We start from the raw sequence: 26,936 nt of genomic DNA, 5'->3' as shown, positions 1-26,936 counted from the left end.
TTTAAATTAACACTCTGTGGCCCATTCTGTATTAATGCGCCAGTCTCTTCAAATTAGCTATCTTCTCGGTTCATATTTTTTTAATTTCCCATACTTCTCCATTCCCTCATTGCTTTAATTCTTAAATCCTATGTTCTAAGCTTTTTACTTCTGTAATTGTGAGCTCTTAAATTCTCTTCACTTTTTTTGTTTATATTTTTCTATTATTTCTTCTGTATTTAAGGAGTTGTATACTTGTTTTCAAAGTCACCAATTCATTTTCAGACTTATCCAGTCTGTTACTGAGACTTTCACTATTGTATGCTTTAGCACTTTATTTCTACTTGAGTGCATTTGATCCTATTTTCCATCAAACTATCTTCAAATTTATTGATTGTTTAATTTGTTTTTCTTTCAGATCATTAAACAACAAGAAGAATGTTGTTCTAGAGTGACAGCTTTAATAGATATGATGCACATAAGGATTTTCTTGGACTTTTGTCACTCTCTGTTGATACAGTAAATTCTTTTGTTCTTTTCATGTTTTCTTGTGCTTTGTGGTCTATAGAAATGTTTCTCAACTTTTTCTTAACTGTAACTCTTTTCCAACCTCATTTCCTTCCTATGAATCTTGTTTAATTAGTTGCCTCCCTCATTTCATGATATAGTCATTTACATGATTTTCAACAATGGCTTCCTTGGAATATTCTAGGGGGTCGGTGTTTATATCTCCTAGGAAATATCACATCTGCAACTATTTTTTTAAGCCTTTAGCACCCGGTATCCCCAGGCTCTCTCCCATACAAGTACTAACCAAGCCCGACCCTGCTTAGCTTCCAAGATCAGATGAGATCGGGCACATTCAGGGTGGTATGGCTGTAGACTGAAACTATTTTTTTAATAAACCCATGTGGCCCTAGTCTAGAATGTTGGTCATTGCAGGGTTCGGCCTTGCTTGGTGCTTGGGCCCAATATTGTTGTGACTGTGAGTATTTCAGGACTCCTCATGGCAGGACAGTCATTCCTGGTGAATGACACAGAGGCAGAATTTGGTCAGCACTTGTTACTACTGATGTAATGGGCTTGCAAGGATTTTGAAAATCCTCCTACTTTGACTTTAATTAACTTCCATGCTATTTTTATAGAGATTATACCAGTTTACATTCTTGTTCATAGTGTATGAGTGTTCCTTTTTCTCTACATCTTCACCAGCATTTGCTGTTTCCAGTTGTTTCGATATAGGTCATTTTTAGAGGTGGGAGGTGGTAACTCATTGTGTTTCTGACTTTTATATCCCTATTATTAGCCTATTTTTTTTGGCATGCCTGTTTGCCATCTGTATATCTTCTTGGGGGCAAGTGTCTATTCAGCTGTACTTGCAATTATTCTTTATTTGGGGTGTTTTTTTGTTGAGTTCTTTGACTGCTTTTACTCCTTGAATGTCAATCTATTGCCATGTGGATGATGTAAATATTTTATCCTAATCAGTAGATAGACTTTTGTTTTTCATGATAGTTTATTCACTACTCAGAAGTTTTTTCATATTATAGAATCAGATTTTCATTATTTCTATTTCCTTTGCTGCTGTAACTAAGTCCCTAAACCCATCATTGAAATCACTAATAGAGTATTTTTTCTGTATTTTATGTTTTCCTGTATATAACCAAACTTTTCATTGCTTTAGATAATTTGTGTATGGTATGAGAGTAATATTATTTCATAACTTTGCATGTTTTGTTTTTCAGGTGTGATTTTGTTAAAATTTTTATACTTAATTTATGTTTTTGATTTCTTTATCATAAATTATCTCCCCATATGCACGGGCTTGTTTTGGCTCAGATCCGTGCCATCAATCTATTTTTAGCTCTGCTTTTATTTAAATACCTTACTGTCTTAATTGCTCTTGGTTTGTATAGTAAATACAATGATTTATATATTTTATGTAATTTGTTTTTGGGGGGACCACCTTTAAATTCAAGGGACTCCTCTTGATTTGGAGTTTAGGGATCACTCCTAGAAATACTCAAGGGAATATATAGTGCCATGAACAAAACCAAAGCATTCTATATGCAAAATTGTACTGCAGCCCACTAAGCTATTATGCTAATCATAATTTTAAATTGAAGCCTGACTAGTGTAGTATAGTGTAGTGTAGTATAGTGTAGCAAAGCATAGTATAGATTGTACTAGAAATGTGTGATAGCATCCTTATTTTGTCTCTCAGTACTTCTTTTTCTATTTAATATATTGTGGTTCCATACAAATTCCAGTAATGTTTATTTCCTTGAAGAAATAGAATTTAATTTTCCTTTCTTATCTTTCTCTAAAGATTATGGTTAATAAAGTTGTTCATAATAGATTTGTTTTGAGCATTCAGTGTTCCAACACCAATACCTCTACCATTGTCCTTAGTTTACCTCACCCCTCAAACCTGCCCCCTTGTCAATCGCAAAATGATTTATTTTTAATTTCTTTTGTTTTGTTTTTGCCACACCTGGTGACGTTCAGGGGTTACTCCTGGCTATGCACTCAGAAATCGCTCCTGGCTTGGGGGACCAAATAGGACACCAGGGGATTGAACCGCAGACTGTCCTAAGCTAGCACCAGCAAGGAAGATGCCTTACCACTTGTGCCACCGCTCCACCCCAACTTTTTATATTGCTTATTATGACAAGATGGTTCATTAAAGGAAAAACTGTGAAGTTATTAACTCCATATCTGAAGGTTTATTAATCAATTTATGCTAATCAGTTGTGTGTTATTGTTTCTGTTTATTGATCTTAGTTGGCATCTATGCTACTTTTCCAACTAAGTCTGCTCCTGCTGCCCTATCAGTATTGTGAATTTGAAGATGTTTTGTGGCCATGTTCTGTAGAACTTGGTCAATAAGTTTCTGCTGCTTGGTGTGGGTTGTATCTCTTTCAAGATTAGCCAGAAACGATGCAAAGTGGAGCCATTGTCACCATGGTGGCTATGAGATATGGATGTGGCTGCTTAGCGCTCTGGAATTACATAGGGCTGATGGGGAGGCTGCCAGTGCTCACTCTGAGAAGACGCCAGAAATTTTTGCTTGAAAACTGCTGTTACTAAAAACTTCCATAGCTTGAAACCTCTGTGAAAGTCCTGAAACAGTGAAGTCGGGCCATAGTTTACCTGGAAGCATCTGAGGGATGTGGGTCAAATAATGCCTTTCTGTTCAGAGTTTTCCAATGAACTGGTGCAAGCATGCTAGAGAGGAGGCCCAGAATCAACTGCTCAACCACTGCCCTCTGCAATGGCCTCGAGTCATCACATGGTTCTCTATGACATATTCAATGGTTGTCAGGGACTTTAGCTGTGGCTGTGGGGATCTAAGATGAACTCATATTGGCAGAGGTGTTGGCACAGCAGAGATCATAATGTAACTTGGTGCAGCTGTACGTGAACCAGAAAATACCTGAAAATACTCTAGGCACTGAACTCAGAAGTTATTTCTGTAGTGCACAGGAGACAAAATGGAGTTTCAGGGATCCAAATTGCTAAGGTCTCATGCAAATCAAGAGCCCTACCCACTTTCCTATCTCTCCAAATCCCTTGACAGCATCCACATTCATGCTGAGTCAGAGATAGAGGCAGAGGTAGATAATAAATCACTCATTGTCTTCAAATTTAAAGTAACATTTTATTTCTTTATTTTTAACATTATGTTTACTTAAACACCATGATTACAAACATATTTGTAGTTGGGTTTCAGTTATAAAAAAAGAATACCCCCCCTTCACCAATGCAAATTTCCCACCACCAATGCCCCGTACTCATCTCCCTCCTCCCTACTCTCTGCATGAATTTGAAAAAGGCATTCTATTTCTCTCACTCACTACCATTGTCATGATAGTTGTTAGTGTAGTTATTTCTCTAACTAAACTCACCACTCATTGTGATAAGCTTCATACCATGGGCCACTCCTTGTAATGTTTATCCCTATTGTCTTTTGGTGTAATTACGATAATGTTTTCTTTCTTAAATACCACAGAAGAGAAAACTATTCTGTGTCTATCTAACTTTCTTTGACTTATTTCACTCAGCATAATAGTTTCCATGTCCATTCATGTTTAGACAAATTTCATGACTTTATTTTTTCCAAATGGCTGCATAGTATTCCATTGTGTATATATACCACTTTTTCTGTAGCCACTCATCTGTTGAAGGACAACTGGCTTGTCTCCAGATTCTGGCTATTGTAAATAGCACTGCAATAAATATAGGTTTGCAGAGGGCAATTTTTTTATTGTGTTTCTGTGTTCCTAGGCTATATCCCTAGGAGTGGAATAGCTGGATCATATGGGAGCTTAGTTTCCAGTTTTATTTTTTTTTTAGAAATCTCCATTCAGTTTTCCATAAAAGGCTGGACTAGATGGCATTCCTAACAGCAGTGAATGTGAATTCCTTTCTTTCCACATCACCACCAACACTGATTGTTCCTATTCTTTGTGACACGTGCCATTGTCTGTGGTGTGAGCTGACTTCATTGTTGTTTTGATTTGCATCTCCCTGATGATTAGTGATGTGGAGCACTTTTATGTATCTTTTGGCAATTTGTATTTTTTTCTTTGAGAAATTGTTCATTTTTCTTTACATTTTTGATGAGGTCAGATGATTTTTTTTGTTAAGTTCTATCAGTAGCATGTATACCTTAGATATTGCCACATATCTGATGGATATTGGGTGAATAGTTTCTCCCATTCTGTGGCTGGTTTTTGTATCCTAGTCTCTATTTCCTTTTAGATTCAGAAGCTTCACATCTTAATATAGTCCCATCTGTTTATAGTCCCATCTGTTTATCTCCACTTCCAGTTGTTTGGACAGTGCTGTTTCCTTCTTGAAAATGCCCTTAGTCTCAATATTATAGAGTGTTTTACCTATGTGTTATTCTATATTCATTATAGTTTCAGGTCTAATATCAATTTGAAATTGACCTTGTGCATGGTGTTAGATAGAGGTTTGAGCTCGCTTTTTTGCTGACGAGTTGTCTCAGCACAACTTGTTGAAGAGGCTCTCCTTGCACCATTTTGCATTTCTTGACCCTTTATCAAAGATTAATTGATTGTATGTCTGGGGAACATTATCTGAATACTCAAGTCTATTCCTATTATCTGTCTATCTTTATGCCAATACCAAGTAGTTTCAATGACTATTGCTTTGTTGTACAATTTAAAATTGGGGAAAGTGATGCCTCCCATCTAATTCTTCCTAAGGGTTGCTTTAGCTATTTATGGGTGTTTATATTTCCAAATAAATTTTAATATTTTTTGATCCACTTCTTATTTTGGAAGGGGGCACACCCGTTTGATGCTCAGGGGTTACTCCTGGCTATGTGCTCAGAAATTGCTCCTGGCTTGGGGGGACCATATGGGATGTCATGGGATCGAACCCTAGTTCGTCCTAGGCTAGTGCTTGCAAGGCACTTACTCCACCTCTCTGGCCCCATGTCCATTTCTTTTTAAGAATGTCATGGGTATTCCTAGAGGAATTGCATTAAATCTATACAATGCTTTGGGGAGTATAGCCATTTTAATGATATTAATTTTCCCGATTCATGAAGAGAGTATGTGTTTCCATTTTCTTGTGTCCTCTTGTAATTCTTTAAGCAGTGTTTTGTAGTTTTGTAGTTTTCTTTGCACAGGTCAAGGCCATTTACCACATGCCAATGGTAAATATTGTTCTTGATGGAGATAAACTAAAAGGCATTTCTTATATTCTGGTACAAGACAAGGCGTCCTCCTCTCACCAATCCTATTCAACATAGTACTTGAAGTATTTGCCCTAGCGATTAGGCAAGAAAAAGATATCAAGGGCATCCATACAGGAAAGGAAGAATTCAAGCTCTCACTGTTTGCAGATGACATTATACTATATATAGAAAACCCTAAAGACTCTTCTAAAAAGTTTCTAGAAACAATAGATTCATATAGCAAAGTGGCAGGCTATGAAATTAACATGCAAAAGTCAATGATTTTCTTATACACAAATAATTATGGAGAATAATTGGACATTACTAAAACAATGCCACTCACATTAGTGCCTTGCGAATTAATATATTTGAGACAAATTAAAGTTACAATTTAATTACACTGCTGAGGCAGTGAGGAATGTAGCAGCACCTGGATGCTGACATGCAATACTGAAAAGGGTGGTATTGCCTTAGGTGCCATCCTTCCTGCTGGGATTTAATTTTCAATTAAGACATTATAGGGGCTAATATTCATGGAGATGGATAATAGAGTCGGTAGGGCTATTGAGTTACATATAACTAACCTGAGTTCAATTCCAGACCCCTTATATAATCTCCTGTACCCTGAGCAAAGAGACAGAAGTAAGTCTTGAGCACCAGGATGTGACCTAAAAACAAACAACAATCATTCTTTTGGGGGGTACTCTTTTGGGACCACACCCGATGATGCTCAGGGATTACTCCTGGCTATGCACTCAGAAATAGCCCCGGGCTTGGGGTACCATATGGGACACCAGGGGATCAAAACATGGTCTGTTCTAGGCTAGCGTGAACAGCCTTACCACTTGCACCACCACTCCAGCCCCAACAAATCATTCTTAATATTGATTTGGGTTAAAAACTCCACTTTAACAGAGCAAGTTATTCAAATCCATTAGCACACTATAACTTTCCATTTCTTTGTCTTCTTTCTTTAAGTGACATATGATCATTTTCATTTTCATTCACTTCCCTTGTCAGGTTTATTCATAGGTACTTTATTCTTTGTCGTGTGCTTACACATACGACTATTTTCTTAATTTTCATCTATTATATTTTTTGTTTACACAAGTTTGTTGTTTACATTGTTAAAACATGCTGCTTCACTGATTCATGATTTCTAATAATTTATTTTTGCAGAATCTTTAGGGGATTCTCTATATATTACAATGTGTTTTCCAAATAATGATAGTCTCTTTGTTTCTTTTTCATGCTAAATTGCTCTGGCTAGGATTTATAAGATTATATTTAATAGTAGTTTTGAGAGAAAAATTCGTATCTTGTTCCTGATCTTAGAGAAATGACTTCAGTTTTTCACTGCGTATAAAATTAGCTGTAGGTTTTTTATTTTTTTATTTTTTTTCATTTTATAATATTCTTTATTTGATTAAAGAATTTGCCTTCTTTGTGTACACTGGAATGTTATATTCCCTATGTATTTTACAAGGTTACAAAACCGCTTGTTTTAAATATTATCCCAAAAGTAATCTCAGAAAGTTTTGTTTTGTGAAACTAAACGACTTTTAAAAAAAATCATATGGACAAGCAACTCTCAAACAAAACTGGATTAATAAGATTTCTTGCCTACTTCACTACATGAAAGATTCCTTGGCCCAGCCCTCTTCCTCAAAAACCTCATGTGGACACCAAGCTCAAGATAAAGGATGCTTCCCTGATACTGTTAAGGGAATGGGAAAGACCTAGAATTTCTTTGGCAAACAGTTCCATGGCCATGTGTGTTCCTTTTCAGCTGGGAAGGTCAGGCAGAGCGGAGAGGCACGAGGGCATGGAGTGATCAGCTTCTTAGCCTTGCCAGGCTGCATGGTAGCAACTCCATTAACCCACTGAGTGCAGTACTGGATTAAAAGCTGATGTTGGGTTGGCAGATGCGGCCCTTTCCATTCAACACACAGGCCTGAGAAGCCATCACCAAAGAATAACAGTGGACAAAGCTTAGGGTAAGGAAAAAAAATGGAATCCAGAGACATGATCAGACAGGCTGATGAAAAAATGGTGGCCAGACTTGAAGGAAATAGAGAATAGCCCAACAATCCCTACAGACCAGTATTCAGCTCCCTCTTGAAATGCTCAAAACCTGATAGTGGAAAAGGGAGTTTCCTCAATAGTTCACAGCCCAGGTGACTGGCAGAAAGACAGACAGCATTACCTCCAGGGTCATAACCTCATTTCTGCTAGAAAGAAAAGTCTTGACCACAGCCTGGAAGACCAAGGTGCTGAATGTGAGGAACCATGAGCAGCTGTTATGTTTTAACTTAAGTACTCAAACATGGAGCACCAGCTGCAAACATGATTACCAGTGGACGTCAACTAACCACCTAAATGTACTGAGCCACTCCCCGCCCAGCCATCCTGCGCGGGATGCTGTGACCTTTGAAAGCGGCTTCTCTTTCGCTTTAGAGACACAAGTAGGATTCACAGCAGGGCTCTAAAACTGGAGGTAGCCCTGGACAGAAATCAACTTGGCCAAAGAGGTTGGGGTGGGGAGGACAGTGAGTGAACGTAAGAAAAGGCCACAGATGCCCTCATCTCTTAACTTCTAGGCCCCAAGCAGTTTACCTGTTTAGTCCAAAATCATAGCTGGACTAAAGGAAGCTGTTCCGGGAATGCCAAACAAGACAGTGCCCCATACAAGAGGATCCCAATGCCTGACTGAATGTTTAGAAAGAAAAAAATGAAAGGTGTATGAAGATTAAAAAATCTCTGCAGAGAAAGCCTCTTGTGCTTAAAAAAAAGGTAGAAAATCTAAATTTAGGGATTAAAATAAAAGAACAACTTAGATGAAGGCAGAAAAGGTGGTTAACTGGGGGTGCTCAAGCTCTCCTGCTGGCCAGTCAAACCTGCCAAAGAAATCCGCACCCTTTCCCCTTCGCGTGTGTGTGTCATTGCTTTCCCAATGAATGTCTCTGTGACACCAGAACACTGAGGATGAGGTTGAGGGTCCTGTGTGCAGAGAATCGAGCATTGTGTCAGAAAAAAAGGGTCTCCAATGGCTTGTAGATTTGGAAAAAACTCTTCAGCCACTGTTGGCTTCTTCTTTATTAATTTCAAACTTTTCCTTTTCGGTTTCCTCATCATGGTATTACAGGATTTCATAGTTATTCACTAGGAAGATGGTCTCTGTGGAGAACCTTACAGGGTTGTTTCCATCTACCTGGGTCACTTTGGTTACCTGTATGTTGCAGTAATTCTTTTTGGAGATGAAGGAGACTTGAACAGGGAAGAAGTCGTTGGGCTGCCCAGCAATGCTAAACTCCAGGCTGCATCTCTTGTTTTTGGCATCAATCACCAGAAGGCACCACTCCAAGGTATTTCGCGGACTGTCATGCCGATACTCGCCATCAATCTCACCAATGGCAGGTGCACCAACACCAGATGGGAGTGGTATAGTGATAACCACATCATTCAACTCTAAATTGTCTTCTTGTAGTTCATACTCAATGTTGACATCACAGCCATTTCCACTCTCTGAGGGCCAGCAATTAATTGTCAGTGGAATAAAAGAATCCTCTGTGGACTGTAATCTCCATTTTAGCACCCCCACATCACTGTTAACTGGAAATGACTTCTCTGGATTCTTCAAGCCAATAAGAAATTGCGCAGTGAAAAGTTTTTTGTCTACATTTGGATGTGTCTGTAGCTTCACCCCTTTCTTGTCGTCGTTTTCCACATGAAGGCGAATTCGGCCAAATTTATCATCCGAGATCCGAAGCATAATCATCCCGTGCAACTCCATATTCTGTAACCCTCCATCTCCTCCGCAGGTCAATGTGATCTTTTCTTCTATCTTCATGTGCACACTTTCCATCTTAATGGGTGAAGCATGCACTTTGGCTGCTTCGGAGGGGCGCTTGCCCATACTGGAGGACACGATGGTTTCGCCTTCAGATTTTAACTTGTCCACGAAGTTATCTACTTCCTTTCCAAGTTTCAAAGCCTTGCTGGGGCCAGAAGGTCTGGCTGGGGCAGGTGCCACTTTTGGCTTATCAGTTTCTATGATGGTCTCTGTGATCATGGCAGCTGTGCTGCCTCCAGATACCGCAGAGTTTCCAAATCCTCCGAAACCTGGTGCCTTCTTGCCCTGTCTCTCTGCATCTCTTCGGGCCTGTTGTAATTCCTTGGCTTTACGCCGCATTTCTGCCTTGGCATCTCGTTCTTGAGTCTCTCTGACTGCTCTAAACACCTTCTCTTTATGAGAATCCATTCCTGTGAAGGTTCTGATCTGTGCCAAGTTGACATTCTCCCGGTATCCCAGGGCGACAATTTCATCAAAAGCAAAATTCAAATCAAAACAGTGCTCGGATATTTCATTCTCCTCTAAGGCTCGGCAATATTCAGGAATCACTCGCTAGAAGAGCCACAGTGTCTCCAGGTCCTCCAGTATGTTGCTGTTTTTGGTGGTGATTAGCACCATGTACAGTTTCTCCATGGGCTGGTAGATGTAGCGCACACTCTCCGTTTCAACGAACGTGTGCTGCTTGCCCGTGTTCATAAGCTTCGGGAAAGCTGCTAATAAGCCCTCTATCTGAGTCCGGGTCATTTCCACGAACTGTCGGGAGACAATCGCCTTTCCTGCCTTCGTACATACCGCAGAACCATGGCGACAGTGACAGTGGCCACATGGGCTGGAGTGCGGGACGGGGACCACCGGCTGCTCCGGACCTGCCGCCCCCCGTTGACAGGAGGAGCCGCTGCCGCTGCTGCTTTGCCTCTCTAGGTTTTTTATTTATGGCATGTCAACACATGTCTGTTTATTTTGGGGGGGTAGTTTGTTTTTGTCTACACCTGGTCATGATCAGGGTGTAACTCCTGGCTCTGCACTCAAAGTTTACTTTTTATTTACTTCTTACTTCTTATACTTCTTACTTCTTGGGTACATTATGGGAATCCAAGGATCAAAACTGGGTTGGCCACTTTTAAGGAAATTTCCCTACCTGCTGTATTACAGGTCACTGTTAGTACTTTTTGTAGATATCATTGTTTATAGACATTTAAAAACTATTATAGGAAAGCAAATTACTCTTAAAAATCTATTGTGTTTTTTTAATAAAATAAAAAAATTCTAGGATACTTTCTGGATTAAAAGACTAATAACAACAACTATATTTTATAATTTTAATATGTACTTCATGTAGCAATAGTAGGATTAACTAGGAGCCATACCTAGTAGTAATTGAGCCATAGAGATGGCCTGATGATTAGGTTCTTGACATACTGCATGGTGTACAGGCCTATCGGTACTGGGATCACAGTGTAGTTATAGTGTTCAAACTCAAATCTTACACATTCTAAGCATGTGATATGCCAATTTGATCTATCTTCATAGACACTGGATTTTATTTTTCCTCTTTATCTTTGATTCATCTTGATGATATATTCATAGTTACTATATGAAAAAGTTTTCTAATCAATAAGTATAAAGCTTGTTATGCAAAATGAATATATTCTTGAGATTTGCCATAGAATAAGATATTCTTATTTGACAACACTTTATTTACTTGTAAAAGTCTTAAACAGATACCATATTTTCTGGCGTATAAGACGACTTTGAAATGAAAGTCAACCAAAAATCGGGGGTCGTCTTATACACTGAGTATATCCTGAGAAACTTTTCAATATGCCAATAAACGAAAATCATCTGGATATTGACACGAAACGAATTTTCCAACTCGATCCTGCACCAATCATTGCAAGGCTGCTGAGACCACCTCTCTAACTCAGTCAATCCAAGAAGGCTTTTTATGCATGCAAATTATACAATGTTCTGTACCCAAATCTACACTGTAAGAAGCCTGCTCAGATTGGCCAGAGTCAGAGAGGAAGTCTATTACAGCGAACATAGGCCTAAACCTATGTTTTTACTGTAAAATTAGGGGGCGGTTTTATACGCCCGATCATCTTATACGTCAGAAAATACGGTATATCTCATGGTGTGTCCTTATTTATGGAGAAGGAAGTTGAAAGAATATGTTAACTCTAGAGCTGGCCAAAGCTTCTCATCCCTTTCCCGTAGGAATGTACAGTTCTAAAATTTGCTGCAAGAATACAAATTCCAATGTGGTAATATTGCTAAAGCTTTCTTAGCAGTATACACGATTGAAGAAACATGAATTTTCTTTTTTCTTTTATTTTATTGAAAGAATTATGCTCAACAGATTTCTTCATAACTGAATTTGAGATATACAATGAGGCAGGGACTTTCCTACCACCACCTTCATCTACCAATTGCCCCAGCATGCATCCTATACCACAGCCCTTTGCCCACTAGCCTACCAGTAAAATAGGCCCCTTTTAAAATTAAAGTATTTAAGTTTAGTTCAATTGATTCTCTTATTGATATTTTTTAACAATATATTTCAAATGACTAAATTATTTTCAAGTTTTTTCATAAAATCTTTATTTAAGCACCATAATTATAAGCATGATTGTAGTTGCATTTCAGTCATAAACAGAATACCCCCAGCAGCAGTGCAATCTTCCCACAACCAATACCCCTTTCCCTGCTCTTTCACCCCTGCCTGTATTAGAGACAGGCATTCTACTTCTCTCACTCATTAACTTTGTCATGCTAGTTGATAGTGTAATTATTTCCCTAACAGCATTTGCCACTCATTGTGGTTAGCTACATTCTGTGAGCTGGGCCTTCCAGCCCATAACTCTACTGTCTCTGGCCTTCTTAGAATAATGTCTTTAATTTTTTAAAAACCCATAGATGAATGAGACTAGTCTGTGTCTATCTCTCTTTCTGTGACATATTTCACTCAGCATAGTAGTTTACATATACATCCATGTATAGAAAAATTTCATGATTTCATATCTCCTGAAGGGTGCATAATATTCTATTGTATATGTACCACATTTTCTTTAGCCATTCATCTGTTGAAGGTCATCTTGGTTGTTTCCAGAGTCTGGCTATTGTAAATAGCACTGCAATGAATATAGGAGTGAGGAAGGGATTTTTGAATTGCATTTTTTGTGTTCCTAGGATATATCCCTAGGAGTGGTATAGCTGAATCATATGGGAGCTCATTTTCCAGTTTTTGATAAATCTCCATATTGTTTTCCATAAAGGCTGGACTAGATGGCATTCACACCAGCAGTGAATAAGATTTCGTTTCTCTCCACATCCCCACCAGCACTGATTTTCCTTTATTTTTTATTTTTATTATCTTTGTGATGTGCACCTGTCTCTGTGGCATGAGATGGTACCTCATAGTTGTTTTGATGATTAGTGATGTGGTGCATTTTTATGTATCTTTTGGCCATTTTTCGTTCTTCTTTGAGGAAGTGTCTGTTCAATTCTTCTCCTCATTTTTTGATGGGGTTAAAGTTCTGTCAGTGCCTTGTATATTTTAGATATTAGCTCCATATCTGATAGGTATTGGGTAAATAGTTGCTCCCACTCAGTAGGTGGCTCTTGTACCCTAGGCACTATTTCCTTTGAGGTGCAGAAGATTCTCAGCTTAATATATTCTCATCTGTTTATCTCTGCTTCCACTTGTTTGGAGAGTGCTGTTTCCTCCTTGAAGATGCCTTTAGTTTCAATGTCATGAAGTGTTTTACCTATGTGTAGTTCTATATACCTATGGTTTCAGGTCTGATATCAAGGTCTTTAATCCATTTGTATTTTACCTTCATATTTGGTGTTAGCTGCGGGTCTGAGTTCGCTTTTTTGCAAGTGGATAACCAGTTGTGACAATACCAATTTCTGAAGAGGCTTTCCTTGCTAGACTTTGGATTTCTTTCCCTTTTATCAAAAATTAATTGATTGTATGTTTAAGGAACATTTTCTGAATAGTCAAGCTATTCCACTGATCTGAGGGTCTGTCTTTATTCCAATACCATTCAATTTTTTGAAACAGGGTTTTTTAAATATAATTTTTATTTTGATCATAATGGCTTACATATTGTTGACAATAATATTTTAGGTACATATTTACATAAAATCAGGGGGGATTCCCATCACCAATTTGTCCTCCTTACACCTCTGTTTTTGTTCTACCTCCCATATTCTCTTCCCTCACCCCCAGGGCTGCTAGAATATGTGGTCCCCTCTGTATCTAGCCTACTACTTAGTAGTTTTGCACTTGTTTGGTCTTGGTGCCTCCCTTATTTCCCCCTCTAACTGTGAGGCAGAACTAGCTAGTTCTAGTTACGTGGTTTTGTTTGAAGTAGAGAAAAGTAATAAACTGGGGTAAAAGTCTAATATGCCGAAAATGGGCTGAATCCTTCTAGAGTCTCTCATCATCAATTTGAGAGATGAAGGAGAAAAAGAAGGTGAAACACTCCACCAGTACAAAAAGAAGTGTCAAATATCCAGTGAGGACTCCAACATCAATGATAAGCACCACAAAAAAAAAACAAAACAAAAAACCCGCCATGGTCTTGAGATAAGAAACACATTAAGAAAGAAAAGAAAAGAAGAGAAAAAAATAAGTATAACTGGGGACAACAACTTCAATAACCACACCCAAACAAAGAAATCGACCAAAAATAGATAGGTAAATAAAAAAATAATAAATGAAGATAAAAATAATATATAAAAAATAAACAATGTTTTGTGCTTTTTGCTTTTTTTCCCTCCTGCCCTGGCACAGTAAATATTGGGGTCATTCGAAAAGGAATTCACTTGGCCTAAGAGATATGGGGTTTCTCCGTCCTTGGAGTATATTATCATGGGATTAACTATAGACTCTGTTCAGGGTCATTTACTCTCCAGGTGGTGCTTTTGTGGTGTTTTGAAGACTTCTGCTCCATCTGGGTGATACAATCAGACCTCTGTATCTAGAGATCTCGGTATCTGCACAGGTCCAGGGGTGGGTCTTATAATGAAGTCAGTCTTTGTGGTTCTAGAAGTTCTAGAAACAGATTTTTTTTAAGTTTTCTTTGTCTAGGTCCTCATATTGTTAATTAAGTTGACCCCAAGATATTTAATTTTGTGTGGCATTAATGTGAATGAGATTGTTTTCTAATGTACATTTCTTCTCTATCATTATTGGTGTATAAGAAGGCCATTGATATTTGCTTGTTAATTTTGTATATGAATTTATTGTTCCTAGAAGCTTTTTGGTAGATTTTTTAGGGTTTTTTAAAAAACAGTTTCATGTCACCTGAAAACAGCGAGAGCTTGAGTTCTTCATTTCCTATCTAAATGCCCTTGATATCTTTTTTTGTCTAATAGCTATAGCAAATACTTCTAGTAACATGTTAAATAGGAGTGGTGAGAGAGAGCAGCCTTGTCTTGTACCAGATTTTAAAGGAAAGACTTTTAGTTTTTCTCCATTGAGGATAATGCTTGACATTGGCTTGTGGTTGATGGCATTGAATATATTGAGAAAAGTTCCTTTCATTTCTACCTTGAAGAGAGATTTGATCAAGAATGGCTGCTGGCCTACTACTGAACAACCAAGTGTGTCCGAAGTAAAATCAAAGAGGAAATCAAAACTTTCCTTTGCTTATTAAATTAGGTTTAGTTTTATAATGGAATAATATCAGTGCCAAATTTCTCTAACCCTACACTCTAATTTGGATAGAAAGCAAATATTTTAAATGTACAATAGCAAGGTTTGCTCCCTTTATTTCTGAAGTAATGTCCTTGTTAACAATGCTTTGTTCTAAAGGAGATGTAACATATATAAACCTTCCTGCCTATAAATGTCATTTAGATATCTTCAGTAAAGAGAATGGTGAAGTAAAGGAATTGAGGGTCCTAAAGTTTGCTTATAATTGTCTAATGGTCAAGACTATCACTCAATTTGGATTGTTACATATAAAGTAGAATTTTAAATAAGAGAGTCTGTCTTTAGTTCTCCCTGTACCCAGGCCAAAAGGCACTTTGTTATCTGGGGACATTGTCTAAACTATGCAGTTCTGCATTAAGATTTCAGAATGTATGAGAGTTCAACAGTTTTAAGACATAAACCATTTAATTTAGTGCTTAGGTACAACCTGGGGAAGTAGACTTTAAGCAAAAGCTGAGTTTATAATTTACCAAGAAAGTAAATATGTAAATTCCTGAGTTTACACATGGGAAGAAATTTCAGAAAATGATTCAGGATACTACTATGAAAGAAAAATTAATAGAAGGAAATTATGTCTGATCATTGACGCATAGATTTAAAATAAAAGCTTCCAAAAAGGGACTAAAGGAAGATGTTCATGAATGTCTAAAGATTCATAGAAAATTCATAAGTGTTTAGGGATATATTATTTTTCTCAGAAATTGTGAATGTTTGGTTTATTAAGTAATAATTTACTTAAGGTGAATCTCATCGTTTTTAGAACATGGCATGAGATTTTAAAAGCATATCCATTGTGCATTTATTGTATTTATTTGGAATATTTAGTCTACGGCCATACCACCTTGAATGTACCTGATCTCATCTTATTTGGAATATTTATTCTCTCCATTAATACTTCTAATTTTTATATTTAGTCCCTTCCTTTCTCCCATAGTCATAAGCAACAACTGATCTTATTTATATCCATAGATATTTGTATTTGCCTAAAGGTCATATAGTTCATTCATTTTAATTGCTTCTTGTTCATTTTTATGAGGTAACCATTTATAATTTGTTGAGCATATATTATTTTATTGCAAAACTATTTTGCCAATTTATAGACATCTGAGAGTTGCTTCCTAGTATTCTGAAACTTGAGTTAAAAAGCTGTTTATTAATAATTACATAAAAATACTTAGTATTGGCACATTTTTTTCAATTCCTAGACTAGAATCAGGGGCTATATAATTACTCTGTTTAACTTTATATGCAAATGCTGAAATGTTTTCTATGGTAGTTATGCAAGTATTGCACTCCTACAATCTAGGTATGAAAATTATAGTCATTCTGACATCTGGGCATCTTAGTTGCTATATTCTTTTATTGTTTATTACAAAGCAGTTTGTGTTTTTCGATTTCTTGATTTTTTTTATACATTTTGTGTGTGTTTATTCTTATGCCAAGGATCAAAATCCTTGAAAATCCTTGAAAATTCTTGTAAATGCAAGATGTGTCATTTCTATCATCAAACCATACATCTTGGCTTTCCATGCACCATTATGCAATTGTTAAATTCAAATAAATAAACTGTAAGTTATAGAAGTTCATAGATTATAAAATAGCTGAAAGCAATGATAGTGATTTTTTTCGTTTATATAAAAAATTCTTTTAAATATTGGAAACAAATTAAGATAATATGGGGAGAAATTTGTAGGTAAAATAATTGCAAAAATGTATGTATGAAAATAAATATAACAAAGAACCTCAGTGATCATAACTTCTATAATTGAATCCCAAGTGTAATTGAAATGGTTTTTTGGGCTACACCTGGCAGTGCTTGAGACTTACTCTTTGCTCTGGGATCATGCCTGGCAGGTATGATCAAGAGTCACCAAGGATTTTACTTGGGTTGGCAGCATGTAAGGTAATCATCCTTCCTGCTGTACTATCACTGCAGCCCCCACAAATTAATCTATTATCATGAAATATATTTTGCAAAAATATTTCTGGAAAATTGCTTCTGTAAAGTTTGGTGGAGAAGTTTCCAAGCATAGTGTTAGATATTTTGAATATATTATCATCCTCCTATCTTGTCTATATGTTTATCTTTTTTAGTCACTAGACATTTATTTGTAACCGCTTATTATATGTAATCAGTACCTTTTTATTTGACTTTTTTGATAAAAATAATTATCTCTCTTTATGATCTAGGTCAGTAAGTAAGAAACAAGAGCCTAAAGTGTAGTACTGTACCAACCTATACTTGCTTTTAAATTGTTTTAAATTTTAATAGGACATGGACATGCAAATTGGATCATATATCATGCCACAAGGGTAAGGTGAGTAGCTGGAACAAAGAACTTGTGACCAGAAGTTATAAAATACTTAACTGAGATGATTATTTAAAGATTTGGAGTGATGTAAGAAAAAGAAGCCCGGTGAACTTTTGCAAATATTGTTTACTAAGGACAGACATAAAAGATAAAAAAAAGTATGTGGTATCACTCCCTAGAAAGTATTGAATATAAGATTAAGAAAGTACAAGAACACACACTATTTCTTGGTGTTTACATAGCATAATCAAATATGTGATTACAGAGAAAAAGAGCTTATGAAATATGTACAAGGTGGTAACATTCTAGTTCCATTGTCATAATTCATGTAGATGGCAGAAATGAAAAACGAGATAAAATTGGCAATTTCTATAGGTTGATTTGTTATGAAGATAAGAAAACATAGTATACGGGGCCGGGCGGTGGCGCTGGAGGTAAGGTGCCTGCCTTGCCTGCGCTAGCCTAGGACGGACCGCGGTTCGATCCCCCGGCGTCCCGTATGGTCCCCCAAGAAGCCAGGAGCAACTTCTGAGCGCATAGCCAGAAGTAACCCCTGAGCGTCACAGGGTGTGGCCCAAAAAAAAAAAAAACCATAGTATACAAATGTTAATGTTTGAGATTCTCAATTCCGTTAACTGTAACTATGGTACTTTTGGATATATTGTTGAGTTGAGATATGTTTTCTCATGAAAGTGTTCATTAAGGAGCTAAAAATAGAAATAAAGAAGTCAGCTAAAATTGTATTAACACTCCTAGCAATACTCTCATCGTTCTTTTATATGTAGGTATTTTGCTATACAGATTGAATAAAGGTACAATTCTGTGTTTAGTATTAATAAAATGAGGAGTGTAAGTAAAAAAGAATAAATATTAATTAGAAATTTACTCAATTTTATTCATGTTTTTAAAGTCCAGAAAGGTAAGTAGTTTTTAAATGCTTTACTTAATCAGATGCTGTCCTGTCACAAATAGCAGAATTTCCTTAATTGTTAAAACAAGAATAATATTTTATCATATATACAGTCATATATTAATGATACTTTGGTCTATGACAGACCACTTATACTACTATAGTGTTCAGTGTATCAGGCTATACCATTGCAGTTTGTTTTAAAATCCTCTTTGATAGTAATTTACACAGCAACAAATATCATCTAATAATGCATTACTTAGAACAACTTGAGTTAGGTAATCCATGATTCCATGTTTTCTTTATGTACTTGTGTATCAACAGACAGCTTATTTCAATATGTAACATAGGAATAAATATTTATAATTTTAATTATCAATTTATTTTGGCTTTGGGGTTGCACCAGGGCTTATCTCTGGCTCTTTGCTCAGGAATCACTCTTAGACTCAGGGCACCATAATGAGATGCCTGTGATTGAACTCAAATTAGCCATGTGAAAGGCAAGTGGCCCAACTCCTGTACTATCTCTCTAGTCCCAAGGGAATAATAATATTAATTATGCTGAGGATATAATGATAAATTGGATAAAGTTTTTATAATTCAAAAGCACTTCAAGTTTTTTTTTAATTTTTTTTTATTTAAACACCTTGATTACATACATGATTGTGTTTGGGTTTCAGTCATAAAAGGAACACCACCCATCACCAGTGCAACATTCCCATCACCCAAGTCCCAAATCTCCCTCCTCCCCCCCCAACCCCCGCCTGTACCCTAAACAGGCTCTACATTTCCCTCATACATTCTCAATATTAGGACAGTTCAAAATGTAGTTATTTCTCTAACTAAACTCATCACTCTTTGTGGTGAGCTTCCTGAGGTGAGCTGGAACTTCCAGCTCTTTTCTCTTTTGTGTCTGAAAATTATTATTACAAGGGTGTCTTTCATTTTTCTTAAAACCCATAGATGAGTGAGACCATTCTGCGTTTTTCTCTCTCTCTCTGACTTATTTCACTCAGCATAATAGATTCCATGTACATCCATGTATAGGAAAATTTCATGACTTCATCTCTCCTAACAGCTGCATAATATTCCATTGTGTATATGTACCACAGTTTCTTTAGCCATTCGTCTGTTGAAGGGCATCTTGGTTGTTTCCAGAGTCTTGCTATGGTAAATAGAGCTGCAATGAATATAGGTGTAAGGAAGGGGTTTTTGTATTGTATTTTTGTGTTCCTAGGGTATATTCCTAGGAGTGGTATAGCTGGATCGTATGGGAGCTCGATTTCAGTTTTTGGAGGAATCTCCATATCGCTTTCCATAAAGGTTGAACTAGACAGCATTCCCACCAGCAGTGGATAAGAGTTCCTTTCTCTCCACATCCCCGCCAACACTGTTTATTCTCATTCTTTGTGATGTGTGCCATTCTCTGGGGTGTGAGGTGGTATCTCATCGTTGTTTTGATTTGCATCTCCCTGATGATTAGTGATGTGGAACATTTTTTCATGTGTCTTTTGGCCATGCGTATTTCTTCTTTGTCAAAGTGTCTGTTCATTTCTTCTCCCCATTTTTTGATGGGGTTAGATGTTTTTTTCTTGTAAAGTTCTGTCAGTGCCTTGTATATTTTGGAGATTAGCCCCTTATCTGATGGGTATTGGGTGAATAGTTTCTCCCACTCAGTGGGTGGCTCTTGTATCCTGGGCACTATTTCCTTTGAGGTGCAGAAGCTTCTCAGCTTAATATATTCCCATCTGTTAAACTCTGCTTTCACTTGCTTGGAGAGTGCAGTTTCCTCCTTGAAGATGCCTGTAATGTCCTGTAGTGTTTTGCCTATGTGCTGTTCTATATATCTTATGGTTTTGGGGCTGATATCGAGGTCTTTAATCCATTTGGATTTTACCTTTGTACATGATGTTAGCTGGGGGTCTAAGTTTAATTTTTTGCAAGTGGCTATCCAATTGTGCCAACACCACTTGTTGAAGAGGCTTTCCCTGCTCCATTTAGGATTTCCTGCTCCTTTATCAAAAATTAGATGGTTGTATCTCTGGGGAACATTTTCTGAGTATTCAAGCCTATTCCACTGATCTGAGGACCTATCCTTATTCCAATACCATGCTGTTTTGATAACTGTTGCTTTGTAGTACAGTTTAAAGTTGGGAAAAGTAAGTCCTCCCATATTCTTTTTCCCAATGATTGCTTTAGCTATTCGAGGGTGTTTATTGTTCCAAATGAATTTCAAAAGTGTCTGATCCACTTCTTTGAAGAATGTCATGGGTATCTTTAGAGGGATGGCATTAAATCTGTATAATGCCTTGGGGAGTATTGACATTTTGATTATGTTAATCCTGCCAATCCATGAGCAGGGTATGTGTTTCCATTTCCGTGTGTCCTCTCTTATTTCTTGGAGCAGAGTTTTATAGTTTTCTTTGTATAGGTCCTTCACATATTTAGTCAAGTTGATTCCAAGATATTTGAGTTTGTGTGGCACTATTGTGAATGGGGTTGTTTTCTTAATGTCCATTTCATCCTTATTACTATTGGTATATAGAAAGGCCATTGATTTTTGTGTGTTAATTTTGTAGCCTGCCACCTTGCTATATGAGTCTATTGTTTCTAGAAGCTTTTTGATAGAGTCTTTAGGGTTTTCTAAGTAGAGTATCATGTCATCTGCAAACAGTGAGAGCTTGACTTCTTCCTTTCCTATCTGGATTCCCTTGATATCCTTTTCTTGCCTAATCGCTATAGCAAGTACTTCCAGTGCTATGTTGAATAGGAGTGGTGAGAGAGGACAGCCTTGTCTTGTGCCAGAATTTAGAGGGAAGGCTTTCAGTTTTTCTCCATTGAGGATAATATTTGCCACTGGCTTGTGGTAGATGGCCTTCACTATATTGAGAAAGGTTCCCTCCATTCCCATCTTGCTGAGAGTTTTGATCAAGAATGGGTGTTGGACGTTATCAAATGCTTTCTCTGCATCTATTGATATGATCATGTGGTTTTTATTTTTCTTGTTATTGATGTTGTGTATTATGTTGATAGATTTACGGATGTTAAACCAGCCTTGCATTCCTGGGATGAAACCTACTTGATCGTAGTGGATGATCTTCTTAACGAGGCATTGAATCCTATTTGCCAGGATTTTGTTGAGGATCTTTGCATCTGCATTCATCAGTGATATTGGTCTGTAATTTTCTTTTTTGGTAGCGTCTCTGTCTGGTTTAGGTATCAAGGTGATGTTGGCTTCATAAAAGCTATTTGGAAGTGTTTCTGTTTGTTCAATTTCATGAAAGAGTCTTGCCAAGATTGGCAGTAGTTCCTCTTGGAAAGTTTGATAGAATTCATTAGTGAATCCATCTGGACCTGGGCTTTTGTTTTTCGGCAGACATTTGATTACTGTTTTAATTTCATCAATGGTGATGGGGGTGTTTAGATATGCTACATCCTCTTCCTTCAACCGTGGAAGATTATAAGAGTCCAAGAATTTATCCATTTCTTCCAGGTTCTCATTTTTAGTGGCGTAGAGTTTTTCAACGTAGTTTCTGATTACCCTTTGAATCTCTGTCATATCAGTAGTGATCTCTCCTTTTTCATTCCTGATACGAGTTATCAAGTTTCTCTCTCTCTCTTTCTTTGTTAGGTTTGCCAGTGGTCTATCAATCTTGTTTATTTTTTCAAAGAACCAACTTCTGCTTTCGTTGATCTTTCGGATTGTTTTTTGAGTTTCCACTTCGTTGATTTCTGCTCTCAGCTTTGTTATTTCCTTCTGTCTTCCTATTCTTGGGTCCTTTTGTTGAGCATTTTCTAGTTCTATTAGCTGTGTCATTAAGCTACTCAGGTAAGCTCCTTCTTCCTTCCTGATGTGTGCTTGCAAAGCTATAAATTTTCCTCTCAGTACTGCTTTTGCTGTGTCCCATAAGTTCTGAGAGTTTGTGTCTTTATTGTCATTTGTTTCCAGGAACCTTTTTATTTCCTCCTTGATTTCATCTCGGACCCACTGGTTATTGAGCATGAGGCTGTTTAACTTCCAGGTGTTAAAGTGTTTCTTCTGAGTCCCTTTGGAGTTCACAAATAATTTCAGAGCCTTGTGGTCAGCGAAGGTAGTCTGCAAAATTTCTATCCTCTTGATCTTATGGAGGTATGTTTTATGTGCCAGCATGTAGTCTATCCTGGAGAATGTCCCATGTACATTGGAGAAGAATGTGTATCCAGGTTTCTGGGGATGGAGTGTCCTATATATATCCACTAGGCCTCTTTCTTCCATTTCTCTCCTCAGGTCTAGTATATTCTTGTTGGGTTTCAGTCTGGTTGACCTGTCCAGTGTTGACAAAGCCGTGTTAAGGTCCCCCACAATTATTGTGTTGTTGTTGATATTATTTTTCAGATTTGTCAACAGTTGTATTAAATATTTTGCTGGCCCCTCATTCGGTGCATATATGTTTAGGAGAGTGAATTCTTCCTGCTCTACGTACCCCTTGATTAATATAAAATGTCCGTCTTTGTCCCTTACAACCTTCCTGAGTATAAAGTTTGCATTATCTGATATTAGTATGGCCACTCCAGGTTTTTATGGGTGTTGTTTGCTTGGATAACTTTTCTCCAGCCTTTTATTTTGAGTCTATGTTTGTTCTGACTATTCAGGTGCGTTTCTTGTAGGCAGCAGAAGGTTGGATTGAGTTTTTTGATCCATTTAGCCACTCTGTGTCTCTTAACTGGTGCATTTAGTCCATTGACGTTGAGAGAAAGAATTGTCCTGGGATTTAACGCCATCTTTATTTCAAAATTTGGTGTGTCTTTTGGGTAGTCTTGTCTTAGATTAGGTCTTTCAGTTTTTCTCTTAAGACTGGTTTTGTGTCTGTGAAGTTTCTGAGCTGTTTTTTGTCTGTGAAACCATGTATTCTTCCATCAAACTGGAAAGTGAGTTTTGCTGGGTATAGTATTCTGGGTGAAGCATTCATTTCATTCAGTCTTGTCACAATATCCCACCACTGCTTTCTGGCATTGAGCGTTTCTGGTGACAGGTCTGCTGTAAATCTCAGGGAAGCTTGCTTGAACATGATTTCCCCTTTTGATCTTGCTGTTTTCAGAATTCTGTCTCTATCTGTGGGATTTGTCATTGTGACTAGGATGTGTCTTGGGGTGGTTTTTCTGGGGTCTCTTTTGGTTGGTACTCTTCGGGCATGCAGGATTTGATCACATATATTCTTTAGCTCTGGAAGTTTCTCTTTAATGATATTCTTGACCATTGATTCTTCCTGGAAATTTTCTTCCTGGGTCTCTGGGACTCCAATGATTCTTAAGTTGTTTCTGTTGATCTTATCATAGACTTCTATTTTCGTCTGTTCCCATTCTTTGACTAATTTTTCCATTGTCTGCTCATTTGCTTTAAGTTTTTTGTCCAATCTCTCCTGCTGTATGGAATTGTTATGTATCTCATCTTCCACAGCACCAAGTCTATTCTCAGCTTCTGATACCCTGTCCCAGAGCTTATCCATTTTGTCATTCACTTCGTTTACTGACTTTTTCAGTCCTGTTAGTTGACATGTTATTTCAGTTTGGAGTTTTGTCATTTCTGCCTTCATATTTTCTTGGTTCTTATTAGTGTTCTGTTCAACTCGATCCATGGTTTCTTGGAGTCTGTTGAGCACCTTCCATATTGCTAGTCTAAAGTCCTTATCTGAGAGATTGATTAGTTGTTCAGTCATTATCTGGTCCTCAGAATTGTCATCTTCATTCTCTATGTCTGATGCTGGCCTGCGTTGTTTCCCCATTGTCACACTTGTATTGTGGGTTTTTCTACGTGTTGTAGTGGTATTCATTGTCTATATGATGTAGGCAGCACACTCCTCTGGCTCCTCCCTTTCTGGATGGGCTGACTTGCCTCTAAAGGAGGGGAGTCCTCCGTGAATGAAGCCTCACACTGGGTCAAATCTTAGGCCCGAGCATGCAACAGAGAAGACAGTCCAGAGAGAAATGTTTGCTTCTGTGATATAGCGCCGTTCTTAGTGTGATTTTTCCTTCTTGTTGCAATGGAGTTCTTTCCTTAGAAAGAGTGCACGGCCGCGTAGCGAAACGGAGCGGCCGTGCTCCTCTGAGCCTCTTTTTGCCCCACTCGCAAGAGTTTCACGCAAGAGGACAGTAGACAGACATAGACAGGTCACACTCACAGTCTTTCACAGCTGAGCCCCACTGGGCCGGTGTACTTTCGCGGATTTTCCCCGCCTGGTGTCACACACAGGGAGCCAGCTTTTGCAAAGGTTAGCCGGTTTTTATGCTCTGAAGTCCCTCCCAGAAAATGGCGTCTGGGCGAGCGAGGTTTCTGGAGGCTCTTTTTGCCCCACTCGCAAGAGTTTCACGCAAGAGGACAGTAGACAGACATAGACAGGTCACACTCACAGTCTTTCACAGCTGAGCCCCCAGCACTTCAAGTTTTAATGTTGTAACTCATTTTCTTCTACGGTGAAAGATCACTCACATGTATAATTAGAATATATACAAAGGAACAGGCTTTAACTTATTTATTATTTTCCAAGACCTGGGTGTTTATAAATATTCAGTAATTAACAAATTAAAAGTTTTAGTATCTTCATTTCAAATAATTGTGCTGCTTAGGTTACATCAGGCAAATTACTTGAAAAATACACAAGCAGAATGATTCAGGATCAGAAAGGATAATGTGATCAGGTTGAAAATGCAAGTCACATTCAGAGATGCCCTTCAGATAAAATAAAAGTTTTACAGAATTGAAGAAATTTATACAGTAATTACTATGAAATGGGTAATTACACTTTAATCTACTTCCTCAATAAAGGAAAATAGAAGTTTCTGCTTCAGCTTATATTTTGAGACATGTTTTATTATGGATTTCAGTTTGTTTTAAAAAACCATCCCCAGCAGTGCTTGAGGAGTCACTCCCAGCAATCATAGGACCAGAAATGTAGACCTGGGGGTTCACTACTCATGCTTATATACAGAAGTACTTAAGGAATGATATGGTTCTAGAGATCATCTCTCCCACCCCATGGTTTCAGTTTTAAGATCATGTGGAGGGCCAGGGAAGACAAAGTAATTATCAGAGCCCATGTCTAGCAAGTGCGAGGTACTAAGTTTGATTCTCAGAACCATAAGATCGGAAGTTTCTTGGCATATGGGAGATCTGGGTTTGATCTCTGGCACAACATGAGCAGTGTTAGGCATGAGTCCCAATCACAGAGCCAAAAATAACCCAGAGAACTTTCAGGAGTGGTCAAAAACTAACCACACACCCACCAAAAATACCCAAAACAAGAATATGTAGAGACAAAACGTAAAGGAGAGAAGATACATAAATGAAAATACTCTTGGGGCCTGAGTGATAACATAGTTGGTAGGTCGTTTGTCTTGCATGCAAACCTAGGTTTGATACATGGAAAATTATATGGTCTCCTGAGCCTGCCAGAAGTAACTTCTTAGCACAGAGCCAAGAATAACCCTTGAGGGGCCGGCGAGGTGGCGCTAGAGGTAAGGTGTCTGCCTTGCAAGCGCTAGCCAAGGAAAGGACCACGGTTCGATCCCCCGGCGTCCCATATGGTCCCCCCAAGCCAGGGGCAATTTCTGAGCGTATAGCCAGGAGTGACCCCTGAGCATCTAACGGGTGTGGCCCGAAAAACCAAAAAAAAAAAAAAAAAAAAAAAAGAATAACCCTTGAGTACCTCCAAATATAGTCCAAAAACAAAAACAATGTATTAGGACTTCTTAAGGTTTTCTACTTCACAACCACTTTTTGCTGAGAAGGTCATAAATAGTTCAGATTTATTTCACTTTGATTATTAACTGATTTCTAGTTGTTGCATGTTCATAAGTATTTTATTTTATTGGTGCTAACGTTTTGTGACTCCCACACTCAGCTAAGAGTTCCAGTTTAAGAAGCCAGTATCCATAGCATAAAGGTATAGCTATAGGAATAAGCCATAAAAGTACCTTGAATACTGAGGAATACTATAAATTTGAGCTTTTGTCCTCAATAACTCAAAATCTTCCTATAGTAGTAGAATATGCATATATGTTGATGGTTAGACAGGAGAGAAAGGATCATGAAAGGATTAGACATGATAGAAAGTCCTTTAAAATATGGATGACTGTCCTCAATTTTGTAAAATCTCAGACTGGTTATTATCAAAGAAAATATTAGCCATCAGGGGGCCAGAGAGATAGCATGGAGGTAGAGCATTCTGCCTTGCATGCAGAAGGTCGATGGTTCAAATCCCGGCATCCCATATGTTTCCCCGAGCCTGCTAGGGGCGATTTCTGAGTGTAGAGCCAGGAGGGACCCAAAAACCAAAAAATATATATATTAGCCATCAAGTAAAATCCAACATCACATTATTTAAAAATAACAAAATGATTCAAAAATGGTATGATAAATAGAAGATATGTTGGAGATAGAAATCAAATACATACTTTAAAATTCTGTTAAT

At 37.7% G+C, this 26,936-nt stretch overlaps 1 protein-coding gene and 1 pseudogene across 1 annotated transcript in view; both read right to left on the bottom strand.

Moving 5' to 3' along the window:
* Positions 1-744: 744 nt before the first annotated feature.
* LOC126000071 (uncharacterized) lies at positions 745-863 on the bottom strand (annotated as a pseudogene).
* A 7,907-nt stretch (positions 864-8,770) lies between these two features.
* The window catches only part of LOC125999386 (coatomer subunit delta-like), a 38,191-nt gene continuing 20,025 nt past the window's right edge, over positions 8,771-26,936 (bottom strand). Inside the window, 1 exon segment of the mRNA XM_049767442.1 lies at positions 8,771-10,459. Within this exon segment, the coding sequence (XP_049623399.1) occupies positions 8,829-10,459 (1,631 nt within the window). The 3' untranslated portion in view covers positions 8,771-8,828.

The sequence above is a fragment of the Suncus etruscus genome, chromosome X (genome assembly GCF_024139225.1).
Source record: "Suncus etruscus isolate mSunEtr1 chromosome X, mSunEtr1.pri.cur, whole genome shotgun sequence".
NCBI lineage: Eukaryota > Metazoa > Chordata > Mammalia > Eulipotyphla > Soricidae > Suncus > Suncus etruscus.
This window is presented reverse-complemented; position numbering and strand designations above follow the sequence as displayed.